General features: G+C 42.0%; 1 protein-coding gene across 1 annotated transcript in view; it reads right to left on the bottom strand.

The window, feature by feature from the left end:
- The window catches only part of LOC144699540 (dynein axonemal heavy chain 17-like), a 785,608-nt gene that overhangs the window by 516,742 nt on the left and 250,790 nt on the right, over positions 1 to 18,076 (bottom strand). Inside the window, 1 exon segment of the mRNA XM_078570587.1 lies at positions 7,488 to 7,574. Coding sequence (XP_078426713.1) covers positions 7,488 to 7,574 — 87 coding nt within the window.

Below are 18,076 nucleotides of genomic sequence, written 5' to 3'. Positions count from 1 at the left end.
AAGCCGAGCCTTGAAGGAAACATCACTCACAGCCTTTGCATGATGGGAATTTACTGATCAGAACAAGAACCATATATAAAAGATATCTGGGCTGCAACCGGAAGAAATGTCTTGACCAGATATCTCATCTATGAGGACTTACAACCCATAGTGGACTGATCATCTGAAGGGTGATTGCATGTATAAATCTGTTCTAACATTATTAGTGTGCTGCTCAAATTCATAGCAATAGGGGTCTCAAAGTTGGTACTCGGATGTCTTGTGTAATTTCTCGTAAATCTCAAGCACGAATCAGTAACCTGTAGGTCTCAGGAGTGAGATCTTACAATGGGAATATTAGGAAGTGCATAGAAAGAAAAGGATGGGTGAAATTGCAAGGTGAGTGGGTGTGAAGAATGGCTTGATGGATTAGGTTTGACCAGAAAAGAGTGGGGGGAGAGGGTGTGGCTCACAACAGATAACCGTGTCGTACTCCAACTTTCCTGACCCAATTAAATCATTAAAGCACTTTCTGCAATGAGTCATTGAGCATGTCACAATACTCTTGCCATGCCTTCTTTGTAGAAGCAGCAGGTTTCTTCTTCCTATTGCTGGGGAAGAGAATCTCTCTCATACTCTTCACCATCCCCAGCAGTTTATCAAATGAGGCATCATTAAATCGGGCAGAGTCTTTCAGCATCCTCTGTTAGGCCTTCATCTTGTACTTTCTTTCTTTTTCAGCTCTTCCCATGTTACATGGGGTTGCCGCAATGCTGGTTGATCACTTTTTCATTTCAACCATCAATTTTGGATTTGGCAAGGTGGTTTTCCAACCAGATGCCCTTCCTACCGCTAACCCTCCCCATTTATCCAGCCTGGGGACCAGCACCAGTACACGCTGGCTTGAACCAGTGGCTGGGTTCGTTCATGGCCAACAAGTCCTGGAGTGGGACTTAAACTCGGGGGTTTTCCAGCTTAGAGGCGGGAGAGCTACCCACTATAGTATTAAGGTGTTCAGGGCTGAAAGGGTTAATGTGTAAGAGTGGAGAATTGCTGTCTCTGTACCAAACTTCTCAATTCCTCCAATTATTATCTTTTGCATGGTCCTTTCAGTACTGGAGTTGAGTTTGCGCAATACAGATCTACATCACAACTACTACCACACATTCAACATCAAACTCATAAGTAAAATAATAATGAGGTCGCTGCATTAAAAGGCCACAGACAAATGTGCTGAAATTCTGGGATCTCTGGGAGGTATCCTCTTGAATCCATTTATATGATTTGCTTTAGTAATTTGCCTTTAACCCACTAGTCTTGTATCCTTTTTGTGAGAATGCTCCCACAGACTATTTTTCTGATCGCTGTGTTCTATGTAAGGTATTGAATGGTTTTCTTATAGTGGCAGAACACTTACATTTCAAGTACAGTCTCCCTCATTCTTTGAATGCACTCAAGTACATACTTTCAAATAGGAAATTCTCTCCACCTAGAAGTAAACAACTCCATGGGACAGGTCCTGATGTTTTTTAAAAGACAGAAGTGCAACTACCCCTTTCCTCCTCTGATAGGTCTTTATCTTATATTTCCTTTCTCTTTCAGCTTTTCCCATGTTATATGGGGTTACTGCAATTCTGGTTGATCATTTCTTAATTTCAATCATCATTTTTGGATTTGGCAAGGTGGTTTCCCAGCCAGATGCCCTTCCTACCACTAACCCACCTATTTATCCAGGTTGGGGACTAGCACCAATACACACTGGCTTGAACCAATGGCTGGGTTCTTTCATGACCAACAAGTCCTGGAGTAGGACTTGAACTCAGGGTATTAAGCTGTTCAGGGCTCAAAGGGTTAATGTGTGGGACTAGAGAAACAGTATTGTCCACATGATGATGTAAGAGAGAGTCACATGACTAAGAGTCTAGAAAGTGAGAACTCAGGGCTTAGAGGTAGTAACATCTGTAATTTTGTACATCTGTAAATAGTTATGTTCATCCAATAAACCATTTATTGATAAGACATATCTATGTCTTTGCAACCGTTCCTTAGCCAGTCACAATCAAAATACAACATGGTGGTAGCTGTGAAGGACCCCAAAATCTCCAAAAAACAACTTTAAAAAAGCAACAGTGAAGGACCCCAAAATCTTAAAATCAACTTTATAAAGGCGGCTGTGAAGGAACTCAAAATCTTCGAAATCAGCTTTAAAAAGGTTTGTAAGTCTGAACTGAGAAAGGGGGCCAAAACTAAAGACTATGGTAAGACAGTTGAAAGTCTCTAAAAGAGCAGAAAATGTGGAGGCTGAGAGGCAGGGAAAAAAATCAACTGTTCAGCTTATTAAAGGCTACACCATAGCACACGATGACCCATGAAAAATCCTGATCCAGCAGTAGGGTCAAAAAACCTAGTGACACTTGAGGAAGGGTGAGCAAACCTCAAAGGCTCAAAATTTTAAAATTAATGGTGCAGTCAGCAGGCAGCACTGGGAAAAATTCTATTTTAGGAAGCACAGGTTTTGATACACCCCACAGTCCGGGCCTGAGGTCAGCACAATTTCACATGGTGACACGAGGCAGCAATTGATAAAGATATTGGCTGCTTAAACATGATTCTCCAGCAGGAGGAAAACAAGTGTATAGAGCTTAATAGTAACTTCAAGTGATTAGTTTCAAAATTCTGTGATGTTTAGGAACGATAGCTAAAAAGGATCAGCGACCGCAGCGGGTATCAGTGCAAGCCTGATCAGCATGGGAAAACTCCACTACTGCAACAGAAGTTTTAAAAATCAAGGCAAACCAAACCTCGTAAGAGCTGAAAATAGCTATGGATTCCAAATTCACCTTGTCAGACCAATTTGAGCATATGGAAGGGCCAAATCAGTCACAGAATTGAATACTGTGGTGTAATGATATCCTTGTGCTATCTACATGTAACACAAATGAGGTACGTGGATTCCGTTTACCTGAAGATCTGTGGTGGGTTTTATTTACAGCTAAATCAATACAAGCAGTAGAGCAAACTCTAGACACAACCTGTTGTCTAGGGCACTACAGTGCAGAGAGGCGCCTTGACGCCTGGTCACATGATGACATCCAGGTACCTGGCTCACCTGCATGTTGAGCTTCTTAAAGGGACATCACTCTTAAAATAATATTACAAACATATGGAGAAAGAGATTTTGATGATTCAGAATTACATCCAGATTAGACAGTAAATCTGGGGCTGAAAAAGTCAATACATTATAGTACTATATCGGAGCAATTGTTGATGATGTGATAACAGGACAAGGCATGAATGAAACATCAGACAAATTCAAAGAAGTCTTAAAAGCCTTTGATAATTATTTTAATTTACTGAGTCGAAAGGGCCATGTTTAACAAAAGGGTCCAGAAACCAGGTGAACCTGTAGATCCCTTTATCAGTGATCTATATCGATTGACTGAAGGTTGCGAATATGGTGATCTTAAAACTGAGCTGATATGAGACCGCATCATATTTGGGGTTACCGACGACACCCTATCTGATATACTGTAACCCAAAGAGGACTTAACTTTGGAGAAGGTGATACAGCTATTCAGACAATCAGAGCTCAGTCAACAAAACACAACCATACTAAGAGGGAAAGACAAAGCACCATTCAGAAAATCCTTAATGACGGTATAACTTATTAAACAAAAGAATGTCAAAGACACTCCAGGGTAAAAGGGCCCTTATGGAACAGAAGCTCAACACGTCATTTCATCATGAAACAGGCCCAACTGCAACTTGACGAGATAATCAAGGTGGGAGTCATCTCTTCTGTCACTAAGCTGACAGAATGGTGCTTGGAATGGTTCCAGTTCCTAAACCAAATGGGTTTCTTCACACCTTTGTTGACCTGACTTAACTCAACAAGGCTGTGGCGTGGGAAATCCACTTGATGTCCTCGGTGTTCGACAACTGGAATAAGCTCTCCAAGAATACAATGTTCTTGAAACTCAGTGGCAACAGTGGCTTTTGGCCAGCACTGTTAGATGAAAAATCTAAACTGTTGACAACCTTTATTCCCCCATTTGGTAGGTTTTGCTTTAATAGTTTGCCGTTTGGCATCACCTTGGCACCCAAAACTTTTCAGCGAACAATGTCTACTATCTTCAAGGCCTTTGTAATAAATTAGGGTCCTTAATAAACTGGAACTCTTATAAGATTAGCTAATACAGCATTGATTTTCTTTCTCCAGAAAAGCAATTTCTAAACAGGCAACAATTCTAAACAATCCTTGAAAACATCAGGGTCACATGGTTCAGGCTTCCATGTTGACATTCCTCAGTTGGTAGGATGGCATCTTGTGTACCTCTTATCTATGCAAGTGTTTAGAAAGGGCCAGGGAATGACCCTCAGCATGATGTAAACTAAAAAGCTGACCTTGAGCAGGGTGTCGAACATGGGGGGAGGTGATCACCGTGACATTTATGGACCTGTCCTGTACCCATTGGTCAGAAGGGTTTGAATAGGGGATTGACACTGGGTAAGCTACCAGCCCTCAGAAAAAAGGTATATTAACAAGTGTTTGTCAGGTGGCAGTCCTCGTCAAGCAGTCGCCTTCTTCAGAGGAAGATGAACCAGGGAATATGGAGGAAGACCGAGGGAAGAGTTCCCTAACACTTTGGCTAGAGAGCACAATGCTGCTATCACATGCTACTGAGGTCAATATACTCTGTGCCAACCATCTGTTCGTCCTCTGGGATCGTTAAACCACTCTCACCTGTCACAGGTTATATATTTTTTCTGTCTAATTAATTAATGCATCATACCTAAACTGTTGCTTCTTGATAAGCTGACGTAAAATTACTTATGGATAGTCCACTGCCTATCTTAGATATCTGTGGCCTCCGAATCCAAAATCTTACACTTAAAGGCGCAATGTGCCACAAGGATGACATCCTTGTCCACGCATCAACTGCTTAAGAACCCAAACTGAGATTTAAAGCTGTCTTGAACCATTTGCCAGAAGAAGGATTGACACTTAACAACAAGTGTGAATTCTCCACAATGTGCATTCGATATTTAGACCGCATTGTGAGTAGCAAAGGCATAATGGCAACCCACAAAAAACAAGGGCCATCAGTGAATTTCCGACCATGTCATCTGTTCCAGATCTTCAACAATTCCTTGGTATGATGAATCAGCTGGAAAAATTCTCGAACCCAGGCAAGTCATGGTGATGCCACCTGTTGGGATGCACATTAAGAGCAGGAATTCTGCCAGATTAAAGATATCCTGCTCTTACCAGAGATCATGGCTCACGACGACCTGTTCCTACCAAACACAATTGCAGCTGATGCTTCATCTATAGGACTGGGGGCAGTCCTGTTTCAAGAACAACTGAATGGGTGCCGTCAACCAGTCTATTACACGACTCAGGCGCTATGTGATACAGAAATGAAGTATGCGGTTATAAAGAAGGGGGCTCTTGCAATCATGTGGACTTGTGAGAAATTCACCGAATATATCATGAGGCTGAAAGATCAGGAAAGGCCACAAACCATTAATCTCATTACTGGGCGAAAAGGAACTTGCCAGAATGCCCCAAAGAATCCAGAGATTCTGGCTGCAACTAATGCACTTCACTGAGACAATGTATGTCCAGTGCAAGTTGCAAACGACTGCAGACATATTATCCAGGGCCACAGTTGACAATCTGGCAACACAGAATATTAATCTGGTCAATGAGGTTGAATGCTGCTCCCAGTTTGTGGCATCACAATTGCCAGTGAGCTACAAAAAGCTACAACAAAAGTGTCAAGAGCAGATGCAGGATGATGACTGCATTTGCATTCATCAATACTGCATGCAAGGTTGGCCACAGCAGTGCTCAGGTGAAACGGTAATGAAAATATACCTTGATCAACAAAAATCTTTTACCGTATTCGATGACCTGCTGTTGTATGATGAACATTTGGTAATTCCTGTCTCATTCTGACCAGAGATTCTGGAACGGATCCACCAGGGCCACATGGGCATCATAAAATGCAAATCACGAGCCCAGTCTGCTGTGTGATGGCTGGGAATATTGAAGACTATGGAAGAGAAGTCTATGGAGGAGTGCACAAACTAGACCAAAGGGAGCCCCTTATCCCCACTCAGTTCCATACCAGACTGTGGGAACATCTGGGAATGAATTTATTTATGTAAAACAGGTAATCCTTCCTTATCATCATCAACTACTTCTCCAGGTGGATCGAGGTAAAACATTAACACACTACCAGCACTGAGTCAGTCATTAGGTCATTGAAAGAAGTCTTTGCAACACATGGCATCCCAAGCCAGTGGTGTCCATCGACATCACGCATTTCGCCAAGAACCTCACTAGTTTTCCAAGGTATGCCCAATCCAATAGTGAGGCAGAAAGGGGCGTCTGTACTATTAAAACTCTCTTGAAGAACAAGTGGCACTTTTAACATACAGGTCCACTCCACTGCAATGTGGATTTACAACATCTGAACTGCTCATGGGCAGAAAGAGTTGAACACACCTTCCCATCATATCCAAGAAACTAATCCCAGGGCTAGAATTCCAGGACTGCTGAACGAAGAAGACAAAGTATGGATAAGAGACAAAAGCAGAGAAGGCATCATAGTCCAAAGTGATGACGATCAACAATGTTCTTACTTAATACATACCCTGAAGACAGGATAAGAAGGAACAGGAGAAATCTTATCCTCATTCCTCCAAAGAGAGCCTTCCATTATAAATTTGAGAGAACCAGATGTTGAGAGTCAAACTGACAATGCACTAGATACTGCAACCCTTACTGAAGAGCAACCAACTCAAACCAAAGAAGTCCAAAGGGAGATTACCGATTTTCCAAATCTGACAAGAGTGAAACCTCTTGCCCAATTAAACCTATGAAGTCAGAGACTTGGGAGGAGATGAGGTAGTATATAAATATGAATATAAAATATATTTGGACAAAGACTTGGAGGGAGATGTAGTATTAGGGTGTTCAGGGCTGAAAGGGTTAATGTGTGGGATTGGAGAAATAATACTGCCCACATGATGATGTAAGACAGGGTACATGACTAAGAGTCTAGAAGGAGAAAGCTCATGGCTTAGACTGAGTAACACCTCTGGTCAATATCTGTAAATAGTTATATTCATCCAATAAATCAGTTATTGTTAAGACATATCTATATCTCTGCAGCCGTTCCTTAGCCAATCACAACCAACATACAGCACCCACTGAGCCAGGAGAGCTCCTAGGTCTTCATCCTGTACTATCTTCTTAATTCTTATCCATCAAACAACAAATGGAGATAACTGAAGATGAATGAAAACAAGAATTAACTTGATTAACTTACAGAAAAAGAAGGCACTGAGAGTGAAAGATAGATCTTCCTTATCTTTCTTCCAGGCTAAATTGCTTATGGCTAGATTTACTCTGCTCTCTTGGCACAGCTGTTTGAAGAAGAATCCTATGGTGCAGAACAATTTCAAGCCAATTGACTAAAATACAAATTAATAATTACCTTATCCAAAGCCTTATATGGATTTGGATTGTCAAACTTGAAAGGAGCCTTCGCTTTAAATTTTTGTCTAAAACCATGTTGGTTAATCTGCAGAAAAAGTAAAATATAAAAAGAAATCAATGCACCAAGTGGATTCTACTGTAATGTCTTACTTATAAAATAAAATGTAAAGAAAATCCCAGAGAGAAAATTTATAAATCAACGCATTTCTGTCTCACCATTTAATACTTCTTGAATTTTAACTGGTAAAATGACACATAGAACAATGAAAATAAATTTTACTTGGTAGGTATCAATTACAGTGTAAGTAAGCAAATGTCAATAATAATCAATAATGTATATGCAAAGCAAAAAACTATGACAGCACTTCACAAATTATTTTCGAATCTGACCCAATTTTAACTCTCCACTCCCTTCTCAAGGGCAGTTAGGGATAGACAACAAAGGCCGGCCTCACCAGCAATACTCACATCCCATCAATGAATAGATATAATGAAATAACCCCTGAAATTTAACTTGACCCCAGATGTCAGTAACAACAAAACAGCAATACAGCAGCATTACAGGCTGTTGCCTAGCGCAGGACGTGGCTGAGGTCATAGCTGCCTGGAATCTCCATTCCACCTTGGGCCAGAGCTGCAGCTGGAGACTGGAGCCGAGTGGCAGGCTGCTGTTGGGTTGAGGCGGAATCGCTCCATCAGTGAAGGGGCCTTGGATGACAGTGGATTATAGAGAAAGGGGCTGAGTGATAGCTCCCTCGGGTAAGGCTGAGGTCAGAAACAAAAACTAAAAGGCGGAATTCTGTGATCCAAAGGGTGGAATTTCGCCATAGGGCAGAAATTTCTCATCCCTGATAGATTGAGAGAAACTGTTTCCTTGGGTGGGGAGTCCAAAATAAGGGGAATAACCTTAAAATTAGAGCTAGGCAGTTCAGGAGTGATATCTAAAAACACTCCTTCACACAAAGGTTAATGGGAGTCTGGAATTCCCTCTCCAAAAAGCTACTGAGGCTACATCAATTGAAAATTTAAAAACTGATACAACACTTTTTAGGCCAGGGTATTAAGAGTTATGGAAAGATGGCAGGTAGATGGAGATAAGATAGAGATCAGACATGGTCTGAATGAATGGTGAAACAGGCTTGAGGGGCTGAATGGTCAATTCCTGTTCCTATTTTCCTATGAATAGTGTAATGGAAAGTGGCAAGTGCAGATAAATGCACAATACTCTTCTCCACATCACCTGCGAAAAGCTCAATTCTCAGTCACTAGAGAGAGGAATTGATACAAATAAAGTCATATTATTATGATCCCAGTAGAGACCAGTAACTTATAAAAATAGAAATCCAAGATCCTAATTAATTACTGAAATAATCAAACCACAAGATTCCATTGTTTGAAACAAATTAATTTTACAACACGTGCCAAGCAAAGAAAACACTACTAAATAAACATTATCTTAGATAATTAATTATACTTAAGTGTCAAAAAACACAATGTAACACAATCACATATACTTTAATTGCAATCCTCAGCTGAACTTTCTCTTTTCCACTTTGACTTCTCCCAGAAAGTCTTTGGCTACTTATCTCGCTCTTGAAGTTACCTTTTTCTTGGGACCAGTTTCAAAGTTTTCAAAAACGACCTTGTTAGATTTGGGGTTTCTTCAGTACAAGACTGAGCCTCATTAGCAATTCCTGAGCAGTGGCTGGAAAGAAAATTAAAAACACCCCTGCTTTCTAATAGCTCTCTGCTCCTGGTCCACAGCTCCTGGCAAATTCTTTTTCTGCCTTCTCAACCCAGGGCTTGCAAAAAAATACTTGTTTGCTTCCCAGAACTCCAACCCAAAGCCTTCTGGAAAAAATCCTACTGACAGCCTCCCAGAATTACCACCACTAAATCACTTATCTCAATGGTAACAGAGACTATTTGGGATGTCCTATAGGTATGTAAATTAATACATTTTTAGCTTCAAAACCAAACCTTTTGACCTTCAGGTCTGCATGAATAACTCACATTACTAACAAAAATAAGACAATAATTCTCAGACTCACTGTCTCCAGTTTTCCAGCTAAACAAGCCCATCTGCCATTTTATGGCTCTCTCCCTTCTAGCTCTGTCCTTATTAAATAAACACAGGTCACCATTTGAATGGCCATTACTCTAGCTCTATTTAACAGCTTCGTGATATTTATCTTACATTTTCAAATTGAATTTTCCCAAAATTAAAAATTACCTCTAAAATATTAATGTAAACCACGAAACTAGATGATTGCAACAACAAATATCTGCTATTATGTGACTCCTGTCCCTATTACATGGCCACAAAATCAAAATATTGCAGATGCTGGAAATCTGAAATAAAAACAGAAAATGCTGGAAATACTCGGCAGGTCAGGCGGCATTTGTGGAGAACAAAAGAGTTAACGTTTCAGGCTGCACACATTTCCTCTTGCCCTCCTTTCACATGGCCTGGCCCAGATAGCTGGAACTGCCTTGGTGAAATTTTCTCTAATCTCATCAATAAGACCTAGTGGAGGGCTGTGTCTGGATAGCTCCAGCTGTCCTGGGTGAAGATATCTCCTCCCCTTACCAGGAAGATCACTACTAGAGCTACTAGAGACTATGATAATCTCCTAAAGTGCAGCCGTTGCTACACCCACCAACCCACTGAGCCCTCATTTAAGTGGTGATCCCACCCTAGTAACCTTTCTCCTTCCCTCCCTTTTCTCTTTCTATCTCTCTCTCTGACAGACAGCTGACATGACTTTTAGTCACCTCAGAATTATTGCTGTATATGAATATTTTTCAATACTGGAGAGATTTTAGTGGTTAAGTTCAAAATGATATGAATATCAGAGTAAAGGGCATTAGAGTTGTTTTTTCATTTGATAGAATATATATGATAGATGTAACAGAGATAACATTATGCATATCAATGCAATATTCTTTTTGTGATGATTCACTTACACTCTAGTTTTCATCAAAGATGAACAGAAATATGTGACATTTAAAAATGAACTTCAATATAATTAAAACAATTCATTAGAAGGTGGCTGAAACAAACAATCTGATAGGAAAGCAATGTGATCAGAGTGTAGCCAATAACCCTGAAATAAGATTTGGATGTGTCACAAAGGACGGCTAAGTTACATGAATTGCAAAACCATGGTAGTCTCAGCCATGGCTCATCTCAGTTCCACTGAGGCAGATGGTGTATCATTCTTGGGGGGCGGGCTGGGGAATTTCACCTGCATCTTCAAGGCAAGGAACTGCTCCAGTACCGCACCTGGCCTGATGGTGATTGAGATATTGAAGGACCTGGTCGGGACTCTTTGACTTGATGAGCATCTAGTGAAATCTCCAGTCTGATTCCAGTGCTTTCACTTTCATGAGACCTGGAAGAGGGTCTAGAATCAAGCACCTCTCGCAATCACCTATTTCTCAGGCGTAAGTCTCCTGCTTCCCAAAAACCTCCATGCAGCTGATGCCATGCTCAAGCCACTGCCTAGTTTGGATGGAGCTGATTCCACATGACACACAGGCAGGGTCTACATCTTGGCATTTCAACAAACAGTTGCTAGGGAGCAAGCGGTTCTGGGACTCATTCCTTCGATTCTGAACCAACTGGAGAAGGAAGCATGGGGCTGGGTGGGGCTGGCGGGGGGCAGGGTCTCCCCTTTAGGCCATGGTGGGAAGTGGGTAAGGGTCACATCTGCATCTTCTAAGTCGGGGACACGCAAGAAGGTTGACCAGGAGGCAGAAGGCTAGCTTGGGTCAAGCAATTGGAGCAGGCGGTGCTCCTCTCCTGGCGCAAGGTCATCATCATCCCGCCACTAAACAGAGAAAATCTCTGCCTAATTAAGAACTGGATCTTAGTCTCCCTCCTCAGCATGGACTATAAGTTCTTAGCAAGGGCCATGTATACTTTCCTTCAAACAACGGTGGCCCACACGGTCCCAGACCAGACCATCCATGACAATATTGACCTGATCCACATTTCAACAGAGCTAATCTGTTAATAGCCTTCCTTTTGCTAGGTTAAGAAAAGGCTTTCAACAGGGTAGATCATGAATATTTATTCAGAACTATGCAAGCATTTGGCTTTGGGAGGCATTTTGTTGCTATGGTTCTTAAATTAAAGTTTGATGGTGCCCCTTCACTTTGGGAGAGAAGTGGATCAGGGATGCCTCATGTCCAAGCAGTAATACCCCAACTGTGTGGAAGCTTTCCTTACCTCTTGCTGAGTGTGAGAATGTGTTATCTGTCACCAGCTTAAGTAATTTCAGCTCAGAGTTGCTGAGTTGGAGACTGAGTTGCAGATATTGTGGGACGCCAGGGATGGGGAGAGTTACCTGGACATTTTGTTCCAGAAGGCAGCCTTATCCCTTAGGTTAAGTAGAACCTTACTTGATCAATGGTCATGGACAGGAGGATGTGACTGTGAGTCAGGCATATCGTATTAGGGTGTTCGGGACTGTAAGGGTTAATGTGGGACAGGGGAAACAGGACCGCTCACATTATGATGTGAACAGTCACATGGGAGTAAAAGAGTGTAGTAGTATGTTGGATAGAAGTCGGCATGAAGATGGTGCCTAGTCAGGACTGTGTCCTTTCAAGGTGTATATAGTTATGTGTTATGAATAAACAATTATTGTTCAATAATACAAGCCTCTAGACATTTTCAAGAGACAACATACAACCTTGCAACATGGTGGTAGCAGGTGAAGAAACCCAAAATCCCTAAGAATGAAGAAGTAAAAAAAAACTGCAATCTGACCTGAGAGAAGTGTGCCTCACTTGAAGTCCTCGAATACACAGCTGGAAATTGTCTAAGAAGCTCCATTACAGGCATGGAGGCTGAAGGACAAAAGAAAGATTCACTGTGTAGCATCAGAGCACTTCACCAGAGCATGTGGAGGTCCATTGCGAGACCTGATCGAAAGCAGAGTTTGCTGGATTGCAAAAGGGTGAGCAAACTGAAGAAAAAGGCTAAAATAAACTTTTAAATTTGGCACAATAATCAGGCAGCTCTGGCAGACCAATTATTTTAATGAGTGTGGCTTGAAGAGCACTGCAGCCCAGATCCAAAGTCGTTATGAAGAAGAAGATTTTTAAGACATATGATAGCATCAGGTTTGAATAAGAAAGCAGAGACAAATAAGTGAATAGACAATTATATTCAGTTGGACCAATAGCCAACAGCATAATTGCCAAACAAGGAATAAATGAATCTTTTAACACTTTGAAGAGGTCATGCAGTCCTTTGACACCTACTTTACCCCAAGAAGCAATAAAATTTTGGACAAGCATTATCTGTAAATATCTATAAATTGCTAAGAATTACTTAGCTAGGAACTAATGTGCTATGTGTAAGTGTTCCAGGGGTCCACAGTTCACAATTGCATGAGAGGTTGAAGTAATGTGTGCAGAGGCAGTTTAATCCGGTTTCACTTTTGATCCAGACAGCATGGAAAATTAAACATAAAGAGTTTCTGATCTTTATAAACTGAAAGTGTGATTATTAACAACACACTTCGTAAGTGAGTTATACAGATTAGCTAAAAGCTGTGACCATGGTGACCCCAGGTATCAAATGAGCTCATAAGAGACCAAATAGTAATGGGAATGTTGATGATACTCTTTCGGATATACTCCAATCTGAAGAAGATCTGACTTTGGAAAAAGCCATCCAAATTGTTAGATAATTGAACATCCACTTGTTGAACTGTGGTACAGAACAACCCCAACAGTCCAGCTTATAAAGCAACAAAAGAGCAAGGAGACTCCAAGGGAAGGAAAGCAATACCTAAGCAAAACACAAGATGACGGCAGAAAATGCCAGCGCTGTGGCACCAAAAAACCTCACATGAGCAGTGCCCAGCAATCACTGTTCAGTGCTTTCACCGCAACCACCTGGGATACTTTGGAAAGATGTGTAAGTTCAAAACCTCAGGACATGCAGAGGATCCCAAATGAGTCCGTGAGATAATTGAGCCACATCAAGGAGTTGTCCAACAATGCTTCTTGGGAATAATCCCAGATTCATATTTTGGAATGCTGACATATCTGTAAATGGTCACCTCAAGAAATTCAAATTAGACACAGGAGCCAGTGTGACAGTCCTGATGGATAAGGGACTATGGCTAAAAGACCTCTAGCTACAGATGACAGACAAACCACTGTATGGTCCCAGAGGAATCCAACTACCAGTCACAGGCATGATTCAAGAGCTGCTCTGGTATGGCAACAAGAGAACTATCGAAATTCTGTGTATCATCCGCAATCGACCCTTTTCTCTCCTGAGCAGAGAGGGCTGTGTGGCCCTCAACCTCCTCAAACTGGCAGAAGATGTCAAAACAACTATTGCAGTCAACTACACTGAACTGGAGACTCCCAAGAGATCCATCAGTGCTGATGATCTGGACTGGGATTTCAGTTAGGAATTGTCCTCACTCTTTGCAGAGGCAGTTATTCCAGCTCCCTTGCAGACAGCAGAAGATAATCTTCGTCAGTCAGACCAGCCAACGTCCAGATGAACACTAATATACTTAAAACAAAAGATACAGAGGGGAACGAGCAGCAACAGAAGGTTGAGCCCAAACTTTAGAAAACAGGTGCTGTGTCACAGAACTAGGTAAAACTACAGCAATGAAGCTGGAGCTTCAAGCTCAAATACACATGAAGTCAATCCTGGAGCAGGAGGGAAATGACCGCCAACTCACCAAGACAAAACTCAAGGAGGCACAAGTGCACATGAAGAAACAGAATGTAGCATTAAAACTGCAGATTGAGCTCAAGGATGAGGAACATACAAACAAAAGGGTGTTAAGCTTCAACTTCCAGGGAGAACATGGCAAACCTCACTGAAAAAGAAAACCCGAGTCTACTCTATGATTGAATGGAACAAACATTCCCTCTGGAAGGAGAGGGATCTGGTATCCAAGGAAGGCAGATTGTCGACAAAGAAAAATACAACACTAAGGAGCACAAGATGCGAACCAGATGTTGACACTCAAGTATTTGAAACACCAAGCACTACAACTTCAACTCCAAACCAACAAAGCCAGCCCAAAGCAGTTGAGACTATCACTCCTCCAAATGTAAAAAGAACTAAATCTGGAAGAGTCGTAAAGACTCCAGATCTTCTGAATCTGTAAAGTCAGAGACTTGGGGGGAGAAGGGGTAGCATGTAAATATTATTTTAAATACATTTGGGTAAAGATGCAGAGGTGTAGTATTAGGGTGTTCAGGACTGTAAGAGTTAATGTTGGAGTGCAGAAACAGAACCACCCACATTCAAGGCTATGGGCCAAGTGCTGGTAAATGGGATTAGGTAGGTAGGTCAGGTGTTTCTCATGTGTCGGTGCAGACTCGATGGACCGAAGGGCCTCTTCTGCACTGTGTGATTCTGTGATTATGGTGTAGAGAGTCGCATGGGAGTAGTAGAATGTAATATGAAGTCGGGTAGAAGTTGACATGAATATAGCACCTAGTCAGGACTGTATCATATATATATAAATATATATATAGTTATGTGTCATTAGTAAACAGTTATTGTTCAACCATACAAGCCTCTAGACTTCTTCATGAGACAACATGCAACCTTACAACAAGGCAGGTATGGGTATCCAGCATGTACCGATGGGAGGACCCTCAGCCCTTTAGTTTGACCAATAGGTATGAAGTATTTGATACCTGTGTGGGTGACAACAAGGACTGCAGGATGGATGAGCAAACTGCCATGGCACCATGGTGCCTGATGAAATTCAACTGATGGTAGTGAAAAGGAACATGGTAAAAATGGGGGCTGTACAGTCAGGGACTAGATACTGTTCTCTGCAGCTGCGACTGGGAGCTCCAAAGGTTGTGTTTCCTGCCCAGTGCCAGGGTTAAGGACATCTCCTCGCAACAGGAGATGAACTTGGGGTATAGAAGGGAGGATCCAGTTGTTGTGGTCCATGTAATAATAATACTAATAATAATGGTATTTTATTCAAGAAACATGTTTGCAGCCCAAAGGCTGAATTGCAATGTGGCATACATCGAAAAATTCATATACAAACTAAGTAATCAGGTTAAAAATGTCCAAACATGTAACAGTAATGTAGTAACAGAAATAGACAAAAAAAATTCAGCGGATAGCAGAGAAGTGGTGGATGGATATTAAAGGATGGTGTTAGAATCATATCTCTTTAAACTGGCTTTTACTTTTTAAAATATGAAAGGAGATTGGAGGTTGCCCGAGAGTTTTTTTTAAAAAGGGTCATAAGTTCACCTTGGAACTGTCACCAAGCAGGCCTCTTCCAAGCAATCACCTGGGCTATATGGTACTTGACAAGGAATTGTTTGTTTGTTTTGAACTGCAAAACTCTTTAATTAATGAAAAGCTGCAAAACAAAAAGGCAATCACATGGCAGAGGCAAACCTTAAATTTAAAGCTGTGGTTTTGCTTTCAGTCTTGTTGGGGAAAGGCTGAGAACAGAAGGCTACCCTGACTAGCTCTCTCTCCCTCTCTGCTTTGTGAAACCGTGTATGATTCTCGACCTATAGCCAGATAATACTCAGCTATGTGTAGCTTGTCTGCATAAGTTTGGATTTGCTAGCTGAGACAGGAAGAATTGGTCCAGCTATACTCTCCTCCACGCTGAAGCACCGTTGGTGAACTTCCCGACATCTACTGGGCCCACCCGAGGGAACTTCAGATCGACAGCATCAAACCTCTGTGAACTTTATTTATTTTTCCTTTCTAAGAAAGTTTTTTTCCCATCAGCCCAGCTCTGCAGAGACTACCTGTGTGTGTTTTGCTTGTCTGTGTATATGTGTATGCTGAGGAAGCTTTAAATGCTTAGTTAGTTACACGTCCAGATTACAATCTTGTGTCAACAAGTTCTTGAAACTTGTTTAAAAGGAGTTTTGATTTATATTAAATTAATCATTGAGTTTTTTGAAAGAAGCCTGGTTAGAGTCTCTTTTCTTCTGGGTGCTCGAAGTTTAAGTAAACAATTGGCCATTTTGGTGAGCAAATTAAACATTTAAATTAATAGTACAGGATAGTGGGGCTTGATCATTCGCGCACTCCTCCCATCCTGGTCGTAACAATGGGCAATGTTGAATTAAAATTATATTAAAATCACAAATAAAAACACCATTCCTATATTACAGACACTGAAGTACATGTAAATTTCATAATTTAAGTACTTCATTGAGGTTCCATGCCATGGAACGGTACCATGAAACCTGTATCTTTCAGGTTTGAATTTATTTGAACTCCTGGTTGGCTTGATTGCTCTGGGCGTGGTGGGAACAAGCAGGCCTTCCAAACTGTACCAATATTTACTCTTCCTGTTTGTAGGGTTTCGAGCTTTGTGACATGAAAGATATTGTTGCATATCTGGTACCCAATCTCAGTGCGCGTGCTTCTGCGTGAATTTGATCTGGGTGGTTTGCGCGTGTGTGAGGCCAGGATGCCATGCAGACACAGTATATTCAACCAAGGGATGGATGTAGCCAGTGTAAATTAACAACAGATCATGCACAGGGAGACTGAAAGGGATGAGCGATCTGAGAATGTACAACAATTAGCATATTGTCCACTTAGCCATCCACTTCAAATTAGAAATTTCAAGCCTTTCACCTCTCCCAGGGTGTAACTGCCTAACTTTATGTCAAGGGGAATGTGCTCATGTCTGTATACTGTTAACTCCATGTCATTCATTGAGGGTGTCACGAGCTTCCTGAACATCACGGACTAGACTCCATGGGAAGAATCATCCCAGAGTGCGGTAGCGCACGGGGAAAACAACATTTTATCCGCCTGCCACAATGGTGGCATCTCACGTCATACTATCCTAAACCTGCCACATTAATTATGTATTCCTGGGAAACGTGTCGTATCAATGGAGGGCGGGCCCCCATTCGCCCTTCATGCCATCACCTCGCTGCTTCATCACAGCGGGCTCCACATTTGAAGTGCAGCCATGCGTACACATCTCAGTTCTTCCAGCTAGGACTGCCGCACAGAAGACAGGATGGCCCCAAAAGGCAAAGAAACTGCAGCCCCCCCCGGGTTTAGAGATGCATCCGTCAAGCACCTGGAGGCTTTGGAGGCCCACTGTGATGTCTTCTACCCCTGCTCTGGTCACAGGAGAGGCAGCGTCTTCACCAATCCAGCATGGGAAGCGGTGGCAGCACCAATGCCCTGCAAAAGAGAACAGCCACCCAGTGCCAAGAAAGGATGAATGGTCTCATCTGTTCCACCAGGATAAGTCACTCTGCTCATCACTCTCAACTTACACACTCACAAACCCATCACACATCCACAGGGATCTCACACCTCAAAGGACAATACCACTAACTCTCACAGACACCCTCACATCTCCATCAGGCTCATAACCTCTGGAGCTCACGTCCTCATCCTGTCCGTGACTCCACTCACCACACAAACATTCCATGCAGTACCATGTGTCCTGCTTACACTCTCCATCTGTATCCATGCAGGAGAGAGATCAGCTCACATTTGCAGTGAGAGAGGGATGATGTGGTGCAGGAACTTCAGCGCTGCTGACCTCACCATTACCGCAGGCACGG

Source organism: Cetorhinus maximus, chromosome 24 (genome assembly GCF_964194155.1).
Source record: "Cetorhinus maximus chromosome 24, sCetMax3.hap1.1, whole genome shotgun sequence".
Classification (NCBI taxonomy): domain Eukaryota; kingdom Metazoa; phylum Chordata; class Chondrichthyes; order Lamniformes; family Cetorhinidae; genus Cetorhinus; species Cetorhinus maximus.
The sequence above is the reverse complement of the archived record's forward strand: the minus strand, read 5'-3'. Positions and strand labels throughout refer to the sequence as shown.